General features: G+C 38.4%; 1 protein-coding gene across 1 annotated transcript in view; it reads right to left on the bottom strand.

Annotated features, from left to right (window-relative positions):
- marchf5 (membrane-associated ring finger (C3HC4) 5) overlaps positions 1–16,571 on the bottom strand; it is a 38,017-nt gene that overhangs the window by 3,514 nt on the left and 17,932 nt on the right. Inside the window, exons 2-5 of the mRNA XM_053501274.1 lie at positions 11,566–11,768; positions 2,672–2,802; positions 2,403–2,586; positions 574–740 (exon numbers count right to left, since the gene is read on the bottom strand). Coding sequence (XP_053357249.1) covers positions 574–740; positions 2,403–2,586; positions 2,672–2,802; positions 11,566–11,768 — 685 coding nt within the window. The remainder of the gene's footprint in view (positions 1–573; positions 741–2,402; positions 2,587–2,671; positions 2,803–11,565; positions 11,769–16,571) is intronic.

The following is a 16,571-nucleotide window of genomic DNA, read 5'->3' as shown; positions in this document are numbered from 1 at the left end:
AAAAATAATAATAAAAAAGCGCCTCATCGAATTATCACGTTATAGGTCTGTGTCCGTACAGGATGGCGTCTGGTCCGAACCCCCTGTTAGTGACCCCTACTTTAAAGCATCAGAGACCATACTGCTATTTTTAATGCAATTGTACATGTTTGATTTAAAATATCAGTGAAACATGTTAGAAGTTCCTGTTTTACCACTTGTTATAAATAAAAAACAAAAACATATCGTTATAAGAGAAATTAAAATATAAAGCGGAAAATCTCGGCTTTACTTTTAAAAACCACAAGCTGGGAACCCCTTACAAAACGTTTTTTCTCCCATTTTCATAACACAAACAACATAAATCAACCTTTTTGTCTTTTGCAAGCAAAATTTGAAACATCATGCTTTATTATAATTTCCCTAGGTACCTTATGATGTCATTTTATTGACCATGTTGTTCATGCTTTATAAATTCACATGGCGTGTTGAAGATCTTTGAGACTCAATCTAATCAAGTTAAGTCCAATCATTCTTATCTACTTTCACATGTAGGTGCTTTTTTTAAATTAAAATAAAAGGTTTCGATCGTACCAGGATGGTCCTCTGCAGGTTAGAGTTGACTCTGCTGAACATGAGCTTGCCCACGATGGTGGCGATGGTGGGGAACACCAGCGCTCCGCACAAGATCCGAGTGGCTGATACATGATCCGCTAAAGGACTGGCCTCAGCGGGGATTCTGGGAACTGGACAACCGATGCCTGCAAAACACGGGTGGTCCCAGATTACAAAATAAATAAGGCATCAGCAGCTGGGGAAAGGATTTACAGATATGGCCAATTATAACTACGCTTATAAGTCTCAAACTAGAACGTGTTGATTAATTTCCTCTAACAGCTCACCACGGACACTAAGTGCTGCCTATCATTTAAATTAACACGCCGGCTGTAATGTGTTATTTTTTTTCCCTTGAGAACTCATTCACAGGGAAAGATGAAAAACGAGTTACACAACAGTACAGACCAGGTAACTAGGCAATAAAAATTGGTTATAATACAAATATTTCTAAAATAAATATATTGAAAAACTCATTGTACATGTATTTTATTACGAAGGAAAATGAAAGCAAACGTTTAAATTCCAATTCAATTCAATTTTATTTACATAGCACTTTTAACAATGGTCATTGTCTCATTCACAAAATGAAAAGAAAATTTATGGAAGTGTATGAGTAACAAAAATTGTGTTTAGATAACAATTAGATCGTCTCTGATGAGAAAGCCGAGCGCGACGGTGGTGAGGAGAAACTTCCTGAGATGGCAATAGAAAGAAACCTTGAGAGAAACCAGACTCAACAGGGGAAACACATCCTCATTTGGGTGATCCTCATTAATGATCCTCAATCCTCATTTGAGATATGGATATATCCATGTGGATAACTTCTTGCATCGTTCACTTAGCCTGTGGTCATCAGCTTTGCATTACTTTTTTTTTTTTTTTACATTTTTGAACAGATGGCCATCTTTGTTTATGCTGCATGCGCCGCCTGTACCATAGACAAATCCTGTTTACGATCTGTCTATTTAGTGTCATTTTCACTCACCCTGTACATTCATGATCACTCGTAACAAAATCGCTAACATTTTAGAATATTTAAAATCACTATAATTAAAAGAATTAAAAAGATTAAAATACATAATAAAATCAACCGAAATGTGATGTTTATTTCTAGGTGATATTTTGTAAATCACTTTGTCATAAAAGCAATAAAGCAGTGTGCAGGTGCGTCTGTTCACTCATTCCACCTTACACCGGGTCACATGACACCACTCTGGGCGTGACCGTTTTCCTTTAACATGTTTTAAATGTTATTTATTAGATTATTAATTCTTCTTCTTCTTCTTATTATTATTATTATTATTAATAACAGTATTATAATGGACATTTGGACATTAGTATATACACCCTACCGATGCAAGAGGAAGTATATACATGATGTCACATGATGTGTTTGGAGATGGAAGTTCTTTATCAAACATTTTAATAATAATAATAATAATTAATCTGCATCTGAACAAGCACCTTCTTCACAGCTCAGCTCTGATTCCTGATTTTAAAAACACCCGGGCTGTTTTTTTAGATTACGTGTGAGGAACAGGAAGACGTTTCCTGTTGAACACTTTTCCGATCTGCTCGTCACTTACTGGAAATATTCAGTAACCACTAATGCACACAGAATTTTTTCTCCAGGCTGCGCTTAGATATTAGATTAGATAGATGTTGTGAAGAGAGAGAGATTAATTGCTCTACTCGATCGAGATTTACTTCCCTTCCCAATCACGTGTATTCTGTTAAGCTAGAGCGATTAAAAAAAAAATAATAAAAAAAAAACGCAAAACAGCAGGTGTGGATGGGGTTCAAACCTGGGAAGATGCTGTTGAGGATCTGCAGCTTGTTGGAGTACTTCCTCCACAGTCGCAGCACGTAATCCTCCCAGCGTATCATCTTTCCCAGGATAAGCATGACTGGGATGGTGGGCAGTCCGATGAGGAGGAAGAGTGGATCGGCCCGCTCCATCACATCCAGACCCTCCTTATGGCCGACCACCTGTAGGAACAAACTGTTCAATTTTGCAGTTTTTTTCCGCCACAGCGTGTGAATTTCAGCAATGAATTTATGCACGTGTTCTCACCTGCATCACCGTGACGGCGCCGTATGTGACGGCAGTCCAGTAGATGGAGCCCACCATGATGCCAGCTGCAGCGAATGGGCATGCCTTGGAGATAAGCCTGTCTGCCAGGTCCAGCACGTACACAATGGGTCCTGCGCAGACAAACACAGACAGAACATTTTAATTTTACTATCATTATTACTTTTTTATTCTGCAGCAAAGGCATTTTATTCATTGAAAACATAAAGCAGGATTTTAGTTTTTCTCAATCGAGACTTTTAAGGTGTTTAAAATATGGAAGGACATAAGGACAGGTTAAACATCACCTGTATTACATAAATTAATCTCTAACCTAACTCCAACCTTTTTTGCACCACAGACCAGTTTTCTGTGTACCGGTCATCACAACAAAACATAAGAAAGTGCACCATCTGAATGAGCCCTGAGCTTATTTCCCTGTGTCGAGACGTTCCCACCTAGGAGACATGAGGAATACACTTCACGTGTCGCTGTCCCCCATGTCCAGTCTGCTCCATGATTGTATTTCTGTTGCCGTCACTGCAGACAACCCCGTCTCACAAAGACAGGTTGTTGAAAATGGAGGCAGGAGATTTGATTGGATATTCCGCCTTAATTTTAATCAAGAATTTCAGCAGAATGTCAGTTGCTTTAAATGTACTTTGAAAGCTGCATTTATTATACAGAGCGGGATGGGAGCGACCACTGACAAAGGATTACCAATCCATCTGTTGTCAAACACTTAAGCCTGTGTAGGGTCGCGGGTCGATGCAGGGTTAAAGTCTATCCTAGAGAACTCAGGACGTAGATGACATGCTAAATCAACGTGTGGCACGAACACAAAATCATAAACTTAAGCATACGCATAAGAAAACTAATCAAACTTCACTGCATGGCTTTGGATTTCGAGATAAAATTCCACATGCCTTCGATATACCGACAAGATTTAACCCCTGAGGTAAGGTGCAAGGAAACTTGCTTATAAAAAAAAAAAAAAGAAAAAAAAAAGGCAAAAAGAACCTAAAAAGGTCTGCCTCTCCAGCAGGGGGCAGCAAATGATTTTGCTGGTGCTTATCAGCTGGAGTATGCTCAGTACACGATACATTCCCTTCTCCTGGTTTACTAGCTGATGCTAAACTTGTTCACTTTACCAACATCGGCCCTGGCAAGAAGAAGGAGTGCACGACTCTAACATAATCCAAACCTGTGGGAAGGAAAAAAAAAAACAAGAAAAAACTATTGGAATTTAAAATTAACGCTGCAGCACCGGGGTCAAACAAAACACCTTAAGTCATATGATATTTATTTTTATTCACAAATCATGTGTATACCAGGCACTCTTTATACTTTTACTACTGATTTACATTTCCTTCCTGGGTGAATGTCGTGTGGTAAAAGTACACGCAGAGAAAAATGTCTCGTCGTTAATTACAGACAGATTACACATTGTGATGATTTGAATATTAAAGCAATGGGAAAACAAATGTAGTCTGCTTCTAAACTCCCTTCACACACACAAACAAAAGGACAGTGAATAGCCTCGACTGGAATGTAAATTTACTGGTAATGACGGCGACTAGACTGAAGTTGATTGACTGCCGCTCCTTGATCGTCTATTATTATTTTGCATTTTATGCATAGTTATAAATACCGGAGGAAAGACATGTTCACAATCAGAGTCACCAACACTTCCACTGGTAAAAAAATCCAATACTGATAAAATCATTCTCCGACAAGCACTTTATAAACAAAGCATGCATCCATCTCAACACGCCTAGCTTCACCTTTCCTCACATTCCATCGCAGCGCAATAAGACACATGCACGTCCATCCTGTAACATTTATATAATTTATCATCATACATTAAAAAAAAAAAAAAGTTCTGAATATAGGAACTTTACAAAGTTATTCTAGCAGCACCATTTTTGAAACAAAACCTGAATGTATTTTGGAGGAAGAAAAGAAATTTCCCAGCCCAAATGAAAAGCAAGGACATGATGCTGTTAATCTTACGCAGGCTGGTTTGAATGAAACTCCCGGCTGCTCCTTCCCTTAAAAAGCAGATTGTGTGGCACTGTTGCCATGGCACTACAGACTGCCGAGGAAAGAACCGAGCATTCCCGACACTGGTGAGCGCCTCCCTTTCAGTTTATATCCTCCTTCCACAATAGTGACAAAAAAGTCCCGCGGCATCGAGTCCATCCGCCTGCACAAGTTCACTTTACAAGTTTAAAATAGGTGTTTGTTTTTTTTTCTTCCCCTCAAGTATACAAGTCTAGAGTTCTGCACTGACGGCTATTCTCACTGCCACAGCCACAGAGAGAGAGAACACTAACATATTCATCTGTCTAAGTGGCTAATTATGAGCGGTCAAATAAAGCTACCGGTTCCATGAGTCACTTAATATATTGGTACTGGCACTATAACTCGGGAAAACTAGTATAAGGATTTAAAGAGGTAGAAGGATTTAAACAGGAAAATGGTGAGAAACATGGACACTTGAAAACACCCAAAGATAACACTGCGTCTTTCATTTGTAATGTTAATTCACTTGGAGGAAGTCAAATTTAATCTCCTAAGTATTTCTGTAGTATTGGATGGCCTTTTGCCTTTAGACATCTCCAATGCAGCCACTTTGAGCCAAGCTCATCAATCCCCCCACCCCTAAACAGGAAGATCCATCCATCTCTGATGACGGTGCTAGAATCTGTTTCCTTCTCTCTCTCTCTCGCATTACAGTGTGGCACTGTGGGAAGGTGGGGGTGCGGTGGGAGTCAGTCCTAATGGCTATTAGAAAAAGGAAAAAGCTGAGCCAATTGTTTCTCCCGCCGGCCGCAGATTGCATAATTAAAATTATTTTCTTAATAGCAGGTGCAATATTGAGCCACAGAGTTCCTGGACTGATGGAAAAAGTAAAGTATTTCCAGCCCTTCTGTGCCAGCAGCTGGCAGTCTACAAAAAACTTTTTGTCCTCAATATTGGCCACCTGATGACAGCTACAGGGAACCTCAATGCCTTTTTTTTTGGTCTCGCAAAAAGCCTACGCATAATCTGACCAAAGACATAATAAACAAAAGTGATAAATGAGAAAGCTAAACTTGAAAAAGGCAAATATATATATATATATATATATATATATATATATATATATATATATATATATATATATATATATATATATATATATATAATCATTGCTGAGCACCTTCATTTAGACTTCTGCCAAAGTCATCTTCCGGACTGGTGATGTCAGCAAATAATTTCTGTAGTCCAGTTAAAATCCTATTCCTGAAACACGGTTCATAGAAATCTGCACATTAGGATGCTTCGAGCTAAGCAAGGCCGGTTAACGTGTGCTGTTTTGTTAAAATCCTAACACAATGCAACTGCGAGCTGCATTCTTAGCACGACCACTAGAGGTGCTATATTATGGAAGAATGTAAGAAAGCTGACCCCTTACTTCTTGCAGTAAATTTTCAATTTATTTATTTTTTGTCACATATACAGGCATCCACAGTACGACATTCAGTGAAATGCTTTTACGACCGCCCATTACTTAAAAAAAAAAAAAGTATTAAAAAAAAAAAAAAAAAAAAGAGATCAACAAGAAATAAATTATGAAATAAAATGTATATTAAAAAAAAAACTTTGGCCAATATACGTAGCTATAGAAGATAAAAACAAAATATATATAAAATAAAACTTAGCTATGCAAATATAAAAAAACTTTAGTAATTCTAGTTCTAATTTTCCTAACTTTGGAAAAGGTCTTTAGTATTTAGTTGCTCATACTGTCACCATTTGCACTGTGCTTGATTAGCTCTTCTTCTTACGGTTAATTCTTTGTACATTTTATTTGACCACTCATGGTAATCGTTCATAATTAGCAACAGTGCTAATGTTTAGTATATTTACCAGAGACGCGCGTTGGTACCAGCTGGGCTAAGCAAATTCAAATTCATCAAAATTTCATCAAATGCATCATCAAGCAACTTGTGCTTGTGTACTTGCTTAACCCATGTTTCAGGCCTGAGTCATTAGCAAGACAGGAACCATGTGAAACTTCAGTAATGCGCTTTTAGACGATTAAATAGAGCAGCACTCAGGACAATCGATACAGTTGTTCACTGAGGTGAAGTGTACATTTATTTAGTCAGAAGACCAAGAGCAAGAGGTTCTTAAACATATTTACACAACAGGCTCACTGTTTAAATGTATACACAGTAGTAGTCTTGGCCATGTCTTAAAGTCATACAGCTTTGCATAACTGGATTTTCTACTGACAATACCTGCTGATTCATTTTTTGATAATTAAACCCATATATTTCAAGAGAACGGTTAAACGCACTAAATGTTTTTACTTCTGTGCAGTATTGGGCATCGTTATAATTATTAGAACTAATCAGACCTTCAAATTAAATTTCCTTCTCCTCACTTTAAAAAATGGTGACCTAGTATACCTTAATGATTTCTTTACTCCACACGTTGTGCGTGTAAACTGCTATGTAGTAGTCAAATGTATATTTGGATTCTCCTGTAGTGTGTTTGCCTATGAGGTGTCGTACACTGGTATTCCACTCCTTAAGTACACACTCCTGGACAAACTGGAAACATCCCCGCAGAACTCTACATCACATGGGCTCCAACATCGAGCGTTATCGAGACAATATTACAGTGATCATAACTGGCTGGTTTCAGCTTGATCGTCCTTAGAGATAAACGATTCTGTGCCGAGTGCACAAGCTTCTGAGTGGTGCCACAGAAATGCAAAAAGAATTTGTCTCGATTCCCTCTCATTAAAACACGGTAACACGATTCTCAAAACACCACGGCCACTGATTAGTCTCGAAATGCGCACGTTGGCAGCACAAGCGGTGTTTGATGCTGTAAAACATCCCATAATACTACAGGCGGTACACTCTAAAGTGTTTCCACACAGGCATCACACAAGATAGGAGTGAATTATATATACCAAGTTTGGTTAGAAATAATAATCTTAATAGTAATCCCAGATGACAGATACAGGCATGTAGCTTTTTTTTTTTTAAAGTTAATTTTAAGTAAACTCTAAGTTATTTAAGGTTAATTTATGTTATGTTTAAATGCTGACCTTGGTTTGAGAAAACTAAGGTCATAAGGAACGAGCTACATTTCATTTATCATGTTCGAATCAGTTGTGAAGCTGATAAATAAAGCGAAAGGTTCAAACTTCCAACTTTTTATTTCTTTTTTAAAGGATCAACTTTTTAAAATCGTAACAAAATCTAAATGTTCCAACGTAAGAATTAAAACTGGGATTTTTATAAAAATCAATATATAATATTAATTAAATCGGCATCTCAGTATCATGATATCGTATCAGATGGTCACTGGTGATTCCCATACCTAGTTTAAAAGATAAAAAATGTTTACTGTACAATGTAGAGCCGCAGTAACTGCTGCATGTATGTACGCCATTGCCAGTGACTTCTCTCAGCACAGAGTTAATGCACTGTGTATCCTCGGAGCAGTAATAAAGTATAAAGCTGACAGCGCTGGATGCGGCCCTTTCTCTTTCTGTCAGCACTCTGGATCAGTAAGGTCAGCTGTGTTTGCTGACTGCATCATGGGTGCTGCTGATTATTTTTAGATTTTAGAAGTTTTAAGTGGTTCATCTGATCTTGAGTGGTTTCATATAGAGACTAAGCGCAGGAGATGGCATTATTTTTCCCCACTGCCTTTACTTTCTAAAAGACTAAAAACAAACAACATTTAAAATAAATAAATAAATAAATAAACAGCCCGGTCAGAATGTCGGTTTAGCGTCGCTCTTCTTCGAATTGGTTTATCAAAAGACGGAACAACTAAATTATGGTCAGATCTCATTCGTCTTCTCTCATTAAACTTGAAGTTGCCTTTTGTTTTATGTATGTCCATTTCATTCTTTAAATTTGCCTTAAGCGTTAAATCAAATACTCACTTAGACATTTAAGCAAGGCTGCTTCACTGTGGAACCGTTTATTGGCCCATTCTGTCTCCCTCATCTTTCCACTTTTGCCTTTCTTTTACAAGGTGAATGGAGCACAAATGCAGGGCAATTTCACAGCTGGCCACAGATGAGGAGGTGAAATGATACAGACAGCATGATCCAGAAATAAACTAACACAAGCCCGACACAGCCAGACGAGTAGACAAGAACAATGGGAACGGAGAAAGAGAGAGAACAAAAAGGGGGTTTTAGTGAAGCAGTCTGAAGGTTATTTGATCCATTTGCATAGAGGAACAAAGACCGTCTGCAACACATGGGGATAAAAATTGATAGAGAAAAATGACTGAGACTGGCAAGCACTCATCTAGAGTGGAGGATTAATCAGAGACGACATCTGCTGACTGCAGAATAAAATCCCCCAGTCTGGGTTTAAACCTACATGGGAAATGAGCATTTCTATTTTTATCCAAAGCTGTCTAGTGGATGATGTACATCAATCAATATATAAATAATACTTCTGAAAAATGTGTGTTTAAAAGAAAAGAAAGAATAACAATAAAGAAGCAACATAAGCATGGATAACCGTAAGGCCCTTAAGAGCGACTTAAGATTAGCCTTTTAATTGTGTTTAACGGAGGACGAGGAGTGAGAAAAAAAACAGACAGAATATGAGAGAGAGAGGCAGTCCTATTACAAAAAAAAAAGAGAAAAACGGACACGGCGATAGAGAGCGAGAAAGACAGATACCGACAGAAGTAAAGTGAGGCGGATAAATAAGAGTTGAACAGCGTGACAGAATGAACAGACTGCACATTAGCTGCAGGTGTTAGTCGTGTCCACCAGATACAGCACATCATGTCGGGCAGTGCAGCAAACCCTCTATAAATAGCTCGCTGCCTGTTTACTGCCACGATGGACGCAGACCGTCTCCTGATCGCGGCTCACTCTGACGGGGAGAGCTCTCAATAACCTCAAAACAGCAGCAGAGGTGGATTAGGTAACCTCGCCTGACGCGCTATAATTTCCTGCTCCGAGTAGACTATAATCCATTAGAGGAAAGCTCACCTACATGAAATACACATACTGGAATTTTTAAAAAGTGCTTACAGAGTTATTGGTTGTTTGAAACAGACCAGAGACGGCTAAGGAGATTGCTTTGCCAGTAAAGCTTCATCATGGACACTCTTTCCTAGGAGCTGTGTTTGTTTTCTGAGATCTTAAAACCCATTTCTCATCATGGAATCAGCCCAAGAAGAAAATCAAGGCATACACAGAAAAAAATAATAATTGAATAACAAGGAAAAGGCATATTTTGATTAAAGTTAAACTGATGAAAACAATCAGGCTCGGGCAGCATTTCTCACAAAGGATAAGGAAATGAGGCTTACCAAGGGACCTCCCTGCGAAAAAAAAAACCCCGGACCCACAGTGGTATGGATTAGGCCTTCATAACATAGCGATATCCCGTTTTGCATTACCATGTAAGCTGCGTTGTAAGCAGCACTTAGAATTATTTTTTAAAAGCTGGGAGTCCTAGATCTTGTTAACTCTTCTTTCAGATATTTTTCACCTGCCCTTGTGATAGGATTCACAAGGTGACTTTAATTCATTGACTTGACTTGACTTTACTCACTGTAGTTTGTGTGGGACTCTGAATTGACAGTTTAAACCTTTTTGGCCAACATGAGGGCCTAAGAAATGTTTTTTTTTCCCCTTCTTCCTTCCAACCAAATAAGCATTGCTGTGAATAAAGAAAATTTTTAACTGAAGTAAATTTATTTCAATGTAAAAAAATAAATAAATAAATAAATAAATCATCTTGATGTATGTTTATGACCTGAGGTTTCGCTGGATTATGAACATGAGGTTAGACAGAGGTCAAATTCCTGTGCATTAGTCACCCAGTAATGTATTCTGTATACTGTGGTTTAGCTAGCCTTGGCCTTGAACCAGGGGCTCGAGGCTCTGACTCTGTGTCTCCAACATGCAGGCATATTATGCGTTATTACCCGACATACTCCTACAACCATTTACAAAACTTTATACGCCCTGGGAAAGATTTATACGACAATGAATTTATATAAAAGATATACATATATAAGATTTTTTTCTTTTTAGAATGAGACGTTAATGTCAATATCGAAGATAAATAATAGAACTTTAGAGTATGACTGAGTACGAGTGTCCTGATCATTAGCGACACTTAAGTCCACTCATTTAAACCACAGACATCTCTCAGGGTAACTGTTCCAAAGTAAAAATTTATTTTTAACGCCACATTTAACACAACACAACCAACATGCTGTACAATAAAAAAAAACGTCAAACTGACTATAATAAGAAAATAAAATCAACAACAATAAGAAAAAAAAAAATGAAAATAAAACAATAAATTATAAATAAAAAATATATAAACAAGGAAAAAAAAAAGCATGTTCTCACATTGTATTAAATGCCAATGAATGAATGAATGAATATATATATAGAGGTATATCGTGAGGTAAGATTTAAAATAGGAAAAGTAGGGGCCTGTCTGCAGGGTTTAAGGGCTGATACTGAAAAGGCACGATCGCCCCGAGCCCTCAACCCAGATTTGTGAAATGTAATTAAAATCTTATCACCTGATCCGGGAGACTATGCTGGAATGTATGGCTTCAAAAGGTCAGAAATACACGGTGGCGTTTCACTATTCAGGGTTTTTAACAACAAGACCTTGAACGTGACCCTTGAACTGCAGAGGGAGCCAATGCAGGGATGACCTTGGACAACACTAAAACACTGTCCAGTCAATCACTCAGGTTTCTACAAAACATCTAGAGGAAGACGTCTCTACGAAAGAGTCAACAAAGGCTCCACCAGCACTACAAAACATGTCCCTAATGTTGGCGTTTGGAGGTTAGAACTCAGTATTAGTGTGTACGACACATACCCAGCTTTGGGAAGACAATGAGGTACTCGGCGTTGCACTGAGGACAGGCCACGCGTGCTGTGCTGTTGCCCCGCTGCTTCTCGTCCACCCAGCGCTGCAGACAGGTCTGGTGCACCCACTTGGTGGAGCCGCGGCATCGGCACGGCCGCACCCACTCGGCAGTGCGGTCATCCTCGTCTGTGGCGAAACACACCCAGCAACTCCTGCGCAACACAAGGGTAGAGAAGAACGTTAAAATTTACTTTCAGGTGCGATTTTTATTAATCTCTCAAAAATTCTCCTGAGAAAGGATACATTTGCCCTGGTAATAACAGCAATCTTGAACAAGCACCCCTGTGCAATTTAGGTGTGCGTCATTTTTTTCCTGTACTTTTAAACAGTTTTTCGCTTGTGGATGTTCAAATAGATCTAGACAAATTGAATACTTAAAGGGGAAACGTTTTAATGCCTGTGAATCACTACTGGCGTGTATTATTAGATATAAAACCAAGCTAATTGTAACACGAGTCAGCCAAGTTTGGGAGGAGAGAGAGAGAACAGTAGCATTCTGGGTGTGTTGGTATTTTGGCTCCTATCCAGATCCACAACCCTGAAAAACCTGGTAGAACTAAACCATTCATTAGAAATGACCTCTTTTCAAATAGGATTAGGAACATTTGCATGTAAATTTGGTGAAGCGGTCATCCGTTCTTACCACTTTTGAGCACAATGTACTGGTATCAGAATGAGAGGAAGCACGAAAAATCAGAGTAAAGCAAAGTCACCTTATGAAAAACCAGAAGTTGTTCAAGTACTAAGTCGAGTAGAGCCTCTTTTTTTATGATTGATTGAAACACACACAAAAAAAAAAAAGAAGACTAACATTGCCACCTGCCTGCTTAAAAAAAAAACAAGGAATCTAAAAATAAAAGATAAGAGAGCAAGAGAAGGAGAGAGGAAAGGCGAAAACAGAAGACAGAATGAGAGCGAGCATCATTACAGAGAAACGCTCGAAGGACAGCCCGGCATTCTGTCAGTGACTAAGCACAAGTGAAAAAAATATATCTTCAACTCAGCATCACACAAAAGAAACCTGATGAAGTGAAATACTGGAAGAAAGAAGGGATGGGGGGGGACAACAAACAAAGAAAAGTGCATTAAGCTCATCAAGGCGAATCTGTTTCTCTTGTCACTTCATAAACCTCAATGTCCTGCCTTCTGAACAAAGCTAGTTGAATATCAGTCCAGAAACAGAAGCACAGCAATATTACATTTTGCATACTGAGGCGTCATTTCCAGTAAACTGAAGACATGAACACCTTTTCTGAACGCAGTCTGCTCAGAACAATAAACGATGAGTCAGAGACTGGACAAGCTTTCTGGGACCATATAGCTTTCATTTTTCACTGAAGAACATTTTACTGATTACATTTGCTTTTAAGTTAAACATACAAACCTACACCAAATTTAAGGACTGGCAAAACAAAGGAGGACAAAAATCTTTCAAAAATAAAAAAAGATGAAGAAGAAGAGGGCATGACCAACTCTGGAAAAGAATTTGATTAAACTCCCCTAAACACGTAGTGCGTATTTCCAAGGCAATGACGTTAGTTGACTAACATCATTATAAACCATCAAACAAATTACACGCTTGTTTTTTTCCTCCCAAAACTACAGGGAGCAACAAGGACGGTAGAATTATTTGGCATAGCATTTCAAATTATACATCAAGCCAAATAAACCCATTTTAATGTTTCTTGAACTAAAAACCATTATGATATTAAGCCAACTAACAACATCATGAGGAAACTGGAGAACAAGACAGTTTCACAGACCCCAGGGCACCAGCACTAGACAGTCATAATAGTGAGCATATCTTGACAGACTAGAAAGTAAACTGAATGTCTGTGGGCAAGTAATTTGATGTTACAGGTACCATCTGGGATTAGTCTTCACAACGTTTAGGAAGTGGGACAAAACAACACTGACATGTTGATGATGTGAAACAGCTAAAATAATGTCAAGCAGACACAGAGAAACCTCTACATTGTTTTTCATGCTTCTAACTTTTGGAGGTCTCTCTACCATGGAAATGTCCTGCCAACGATAACGCATCTCTTCACCCCGCTCATATGACCTCTAAAAATCTTTCTTACACTTGTGCGGTTTCTCAGCCATCTCTTTCTTCGTCACGTTAATGTGTGGAGTGCAGCATGTAAGCATGTGTCAGATTTGGGCCACAGAGCACTGAACCGGGGACCCGTCATGCTAGTTTAGTATATTTATATATTTTGGCTCAAGGCCTTTCCTTGTATTCACTTTTTCATTTAGGTTATATTGTTAGAGTTATACTGACATCAGACAGATTATACTATATAAAAGGGATGGAGATCACCAGTGACCATCTGATAAAATATCATGATACCTAGGTGCCAATTAGATTAAAATTGCGATTCTATAGGTATTATAATTTTTATAAATGTTTCGATATTACATTTTCCCCCCGATTTTGTTAAAATTTTTAGCCTTAAAAAAAGCATCTAAACAAATAAACCCTTAAATACAAGAGTTGAACATTTAACATTTTAAAGCAATTACATTAAATTTTCTAAACAAACTTAGCAATCGATTCACTCCTACCACATTGGATGAAAATTAAAACATGTAACACCTGAAGGATTATAAAGAAATGGTATCGTTTTACTTTTTCAAACGCCAAAAGTCTCAAAACTTAACTTGACAGTGACCTCGCGGGTTGAGTGGCTGCGAACACATGGGGCTTCTGACGCATGCGATTTTTGAATTAGTGCTCAGGGAGACTGGTGCAAGTGTGTGTAACGAGTGGGTTTGAGACAAATTTGCTCACAGAGTTTGGAGAAAAAGCCATAAAAAATACGTCTATATTGAGCCACTCTGAAGCGACTGCGCTCGGTACTAAAACCATTTGTATCTAAGGCTGATCACGATCGAGGCGAATTAAACTGAAAACCAGCCAATTTTGGTCACTGCCTGATCAGCCGATATTTTAATCCAAACATTATACCACATACACACGGGTCATACCACAACATTACTACTGCTCACATCAACTCTTAATTCATAAAAAATTATATAAAAGAAAAAAAAAATACATTGTGATTTTATAAGTGCCCTGGTTTTTTATAAAGGAGGATCAAAATTTGTATTTGTGTCTATAGACTCAACAGGGCTAACCAAAACCACTACATTTGCATTATAAATTCTGAACAACAGTGTTTGTACCATAATAACAACTTATTAACAAATGCCCCTGTTTCAATCCACCCCGTCCCTGTTGTGTGCCGTCAGGCCAGTTTACCAAGCCCAGTTTATTTTTAATTCTCGCATCATCACATCTACATTTTCTAAATGCACTGAACCTTGAGCATTTGGTATTTCACTAGGTCATAGAAACAGTGATTAATCTCCATTGTGAATAACAATCCCCACCCAAACAATAATTACTGGAGAACGTGAGAGCAGAAAACTTGAATCCAAGTAAATGACGCGTCATCTGATGACAGGCAGTAAGGCTGACGCTATTTTGAGCTCTTGTACGGATGGAGACCATATGATTTCAATTAAAAAGGACAACGTATCAAATCTGCAGGCCAGCTCTATTAAAGACTCGATTAATGAATTACATGCGGTTGGACAGGTTAAATAAATAAATAAATTTTAAAAAAAAGTGTGACTGCACAGGATCAGAAACACCAATGTAAATACATGTTGTAATGAGCTGTAATGATTTCATCAGGGAAACTTTGACTTCTTCTTCTATTCAAAAGAACGGAAAGTCCAACTAATGCCGAGGAAAGTGACGCAGGAAAAGCCCTCCAAAAATCTACACCAACATGCTTTTCATTTTAACCATAAAAGTCACTCTCAGGTCATGCCTCAGTGGGAAGTCTCCTTTCTCTCCCTAATCTCCACCCACACCGGGCTGAGGTTTCAACAGCCTGCTACAGGATGTTAGTGAAGAGTCGGACATGCCGCAGCCCAATCGCATGCTACTCCATTTATAATTCAAAACTATAAATAATGCAGAGGTGAAATCTCTGCTTTTGTCCGCCCCAGCATGTGCAGCAGGATAGTCACATCTCACTCGACTCATTCTCTCAGGTGATTCTTTCCATCCAATGCTTCTGAATTAAACATGAACGGCAGGGCTGCTCGAATGACTTAGGAGAACAACCCTTAGTCTTATCTGACAAACTATTAACCTTTACTACTGCTGGGTCCAAAGGCCATGAGGTGACACCATGAGACCAAATAACGCGAGCGTCATCATCTGACTAGGAGCTAGCACACACTGAGTGATCATAAATATGTTCTCCAGAATGTTAGATCATCAAGTGAAGCCATAAATAAACACATCTACGTTCTAATGTTTCTCTCAAATGGGAAATGGAGTCAGCACGTAAAAAGAAAAAAAAACAAAAAAAAAACAAGCAAAAACACTGGTGAGAATATCTTCTGCGATCTGTGTTTAATTACTTTGCCTGACTGTAAAAGCACTGGGGTTAACGACATAAAATGCCTCCGGACAGAAGATCTCTCTCAAATGAACAGATATTAACATATCAGTTAAAAGTGAATTTTAACAGACACCGAGTGAGGTACACAATGAGTTCCTGCCCCCCCAAAGCTTCTCTTACTTTTGTTACTGTAACTCTGCCTCCTTCATGACGACCGCTGATAGAGAAGAGCAGAAACGCAATCCACTCTGTGAAACGCAAACCTCTGTCCGATAACGCACAGACAACATGTAATACGAACACAACATACAGAGAAAAGACATTTACTTCAAACTATTCGAGAGGTTCTCAGCTTCTTGGTCCATTGACCACTTTGCAAGGGCTCAAAATTCTCTAGAATTCCCATTTCCATATTGGATTTCACACAATATTTTCCTGTAAAACACTAAAGTGTAAAGTCAATTTTACATTATGACTAGCTCGGCTATCGCAGCACGGCTCTGGTTTGGTGTAAACATGGCTTAAAAAAAT

This window comes from Clarias gariepinus, chromosome 8, assembly GCF_024256425.1.
Source record: "Clarias gariepinus isolate MV-2021 ecotype Netherlands chromosome 8, CGAR_prim_01v2, whole genome shotgun sequence".
Taxonomy (NCBI): Eukaryota; Metazoa; Chordata; class Actinopteri; order Siluriformes; family Clariidae; genus Clarias; species Clarias gariepinus.
This window is presented reverse-complemented; position numbering and strand designations above follow the sequence as displayed.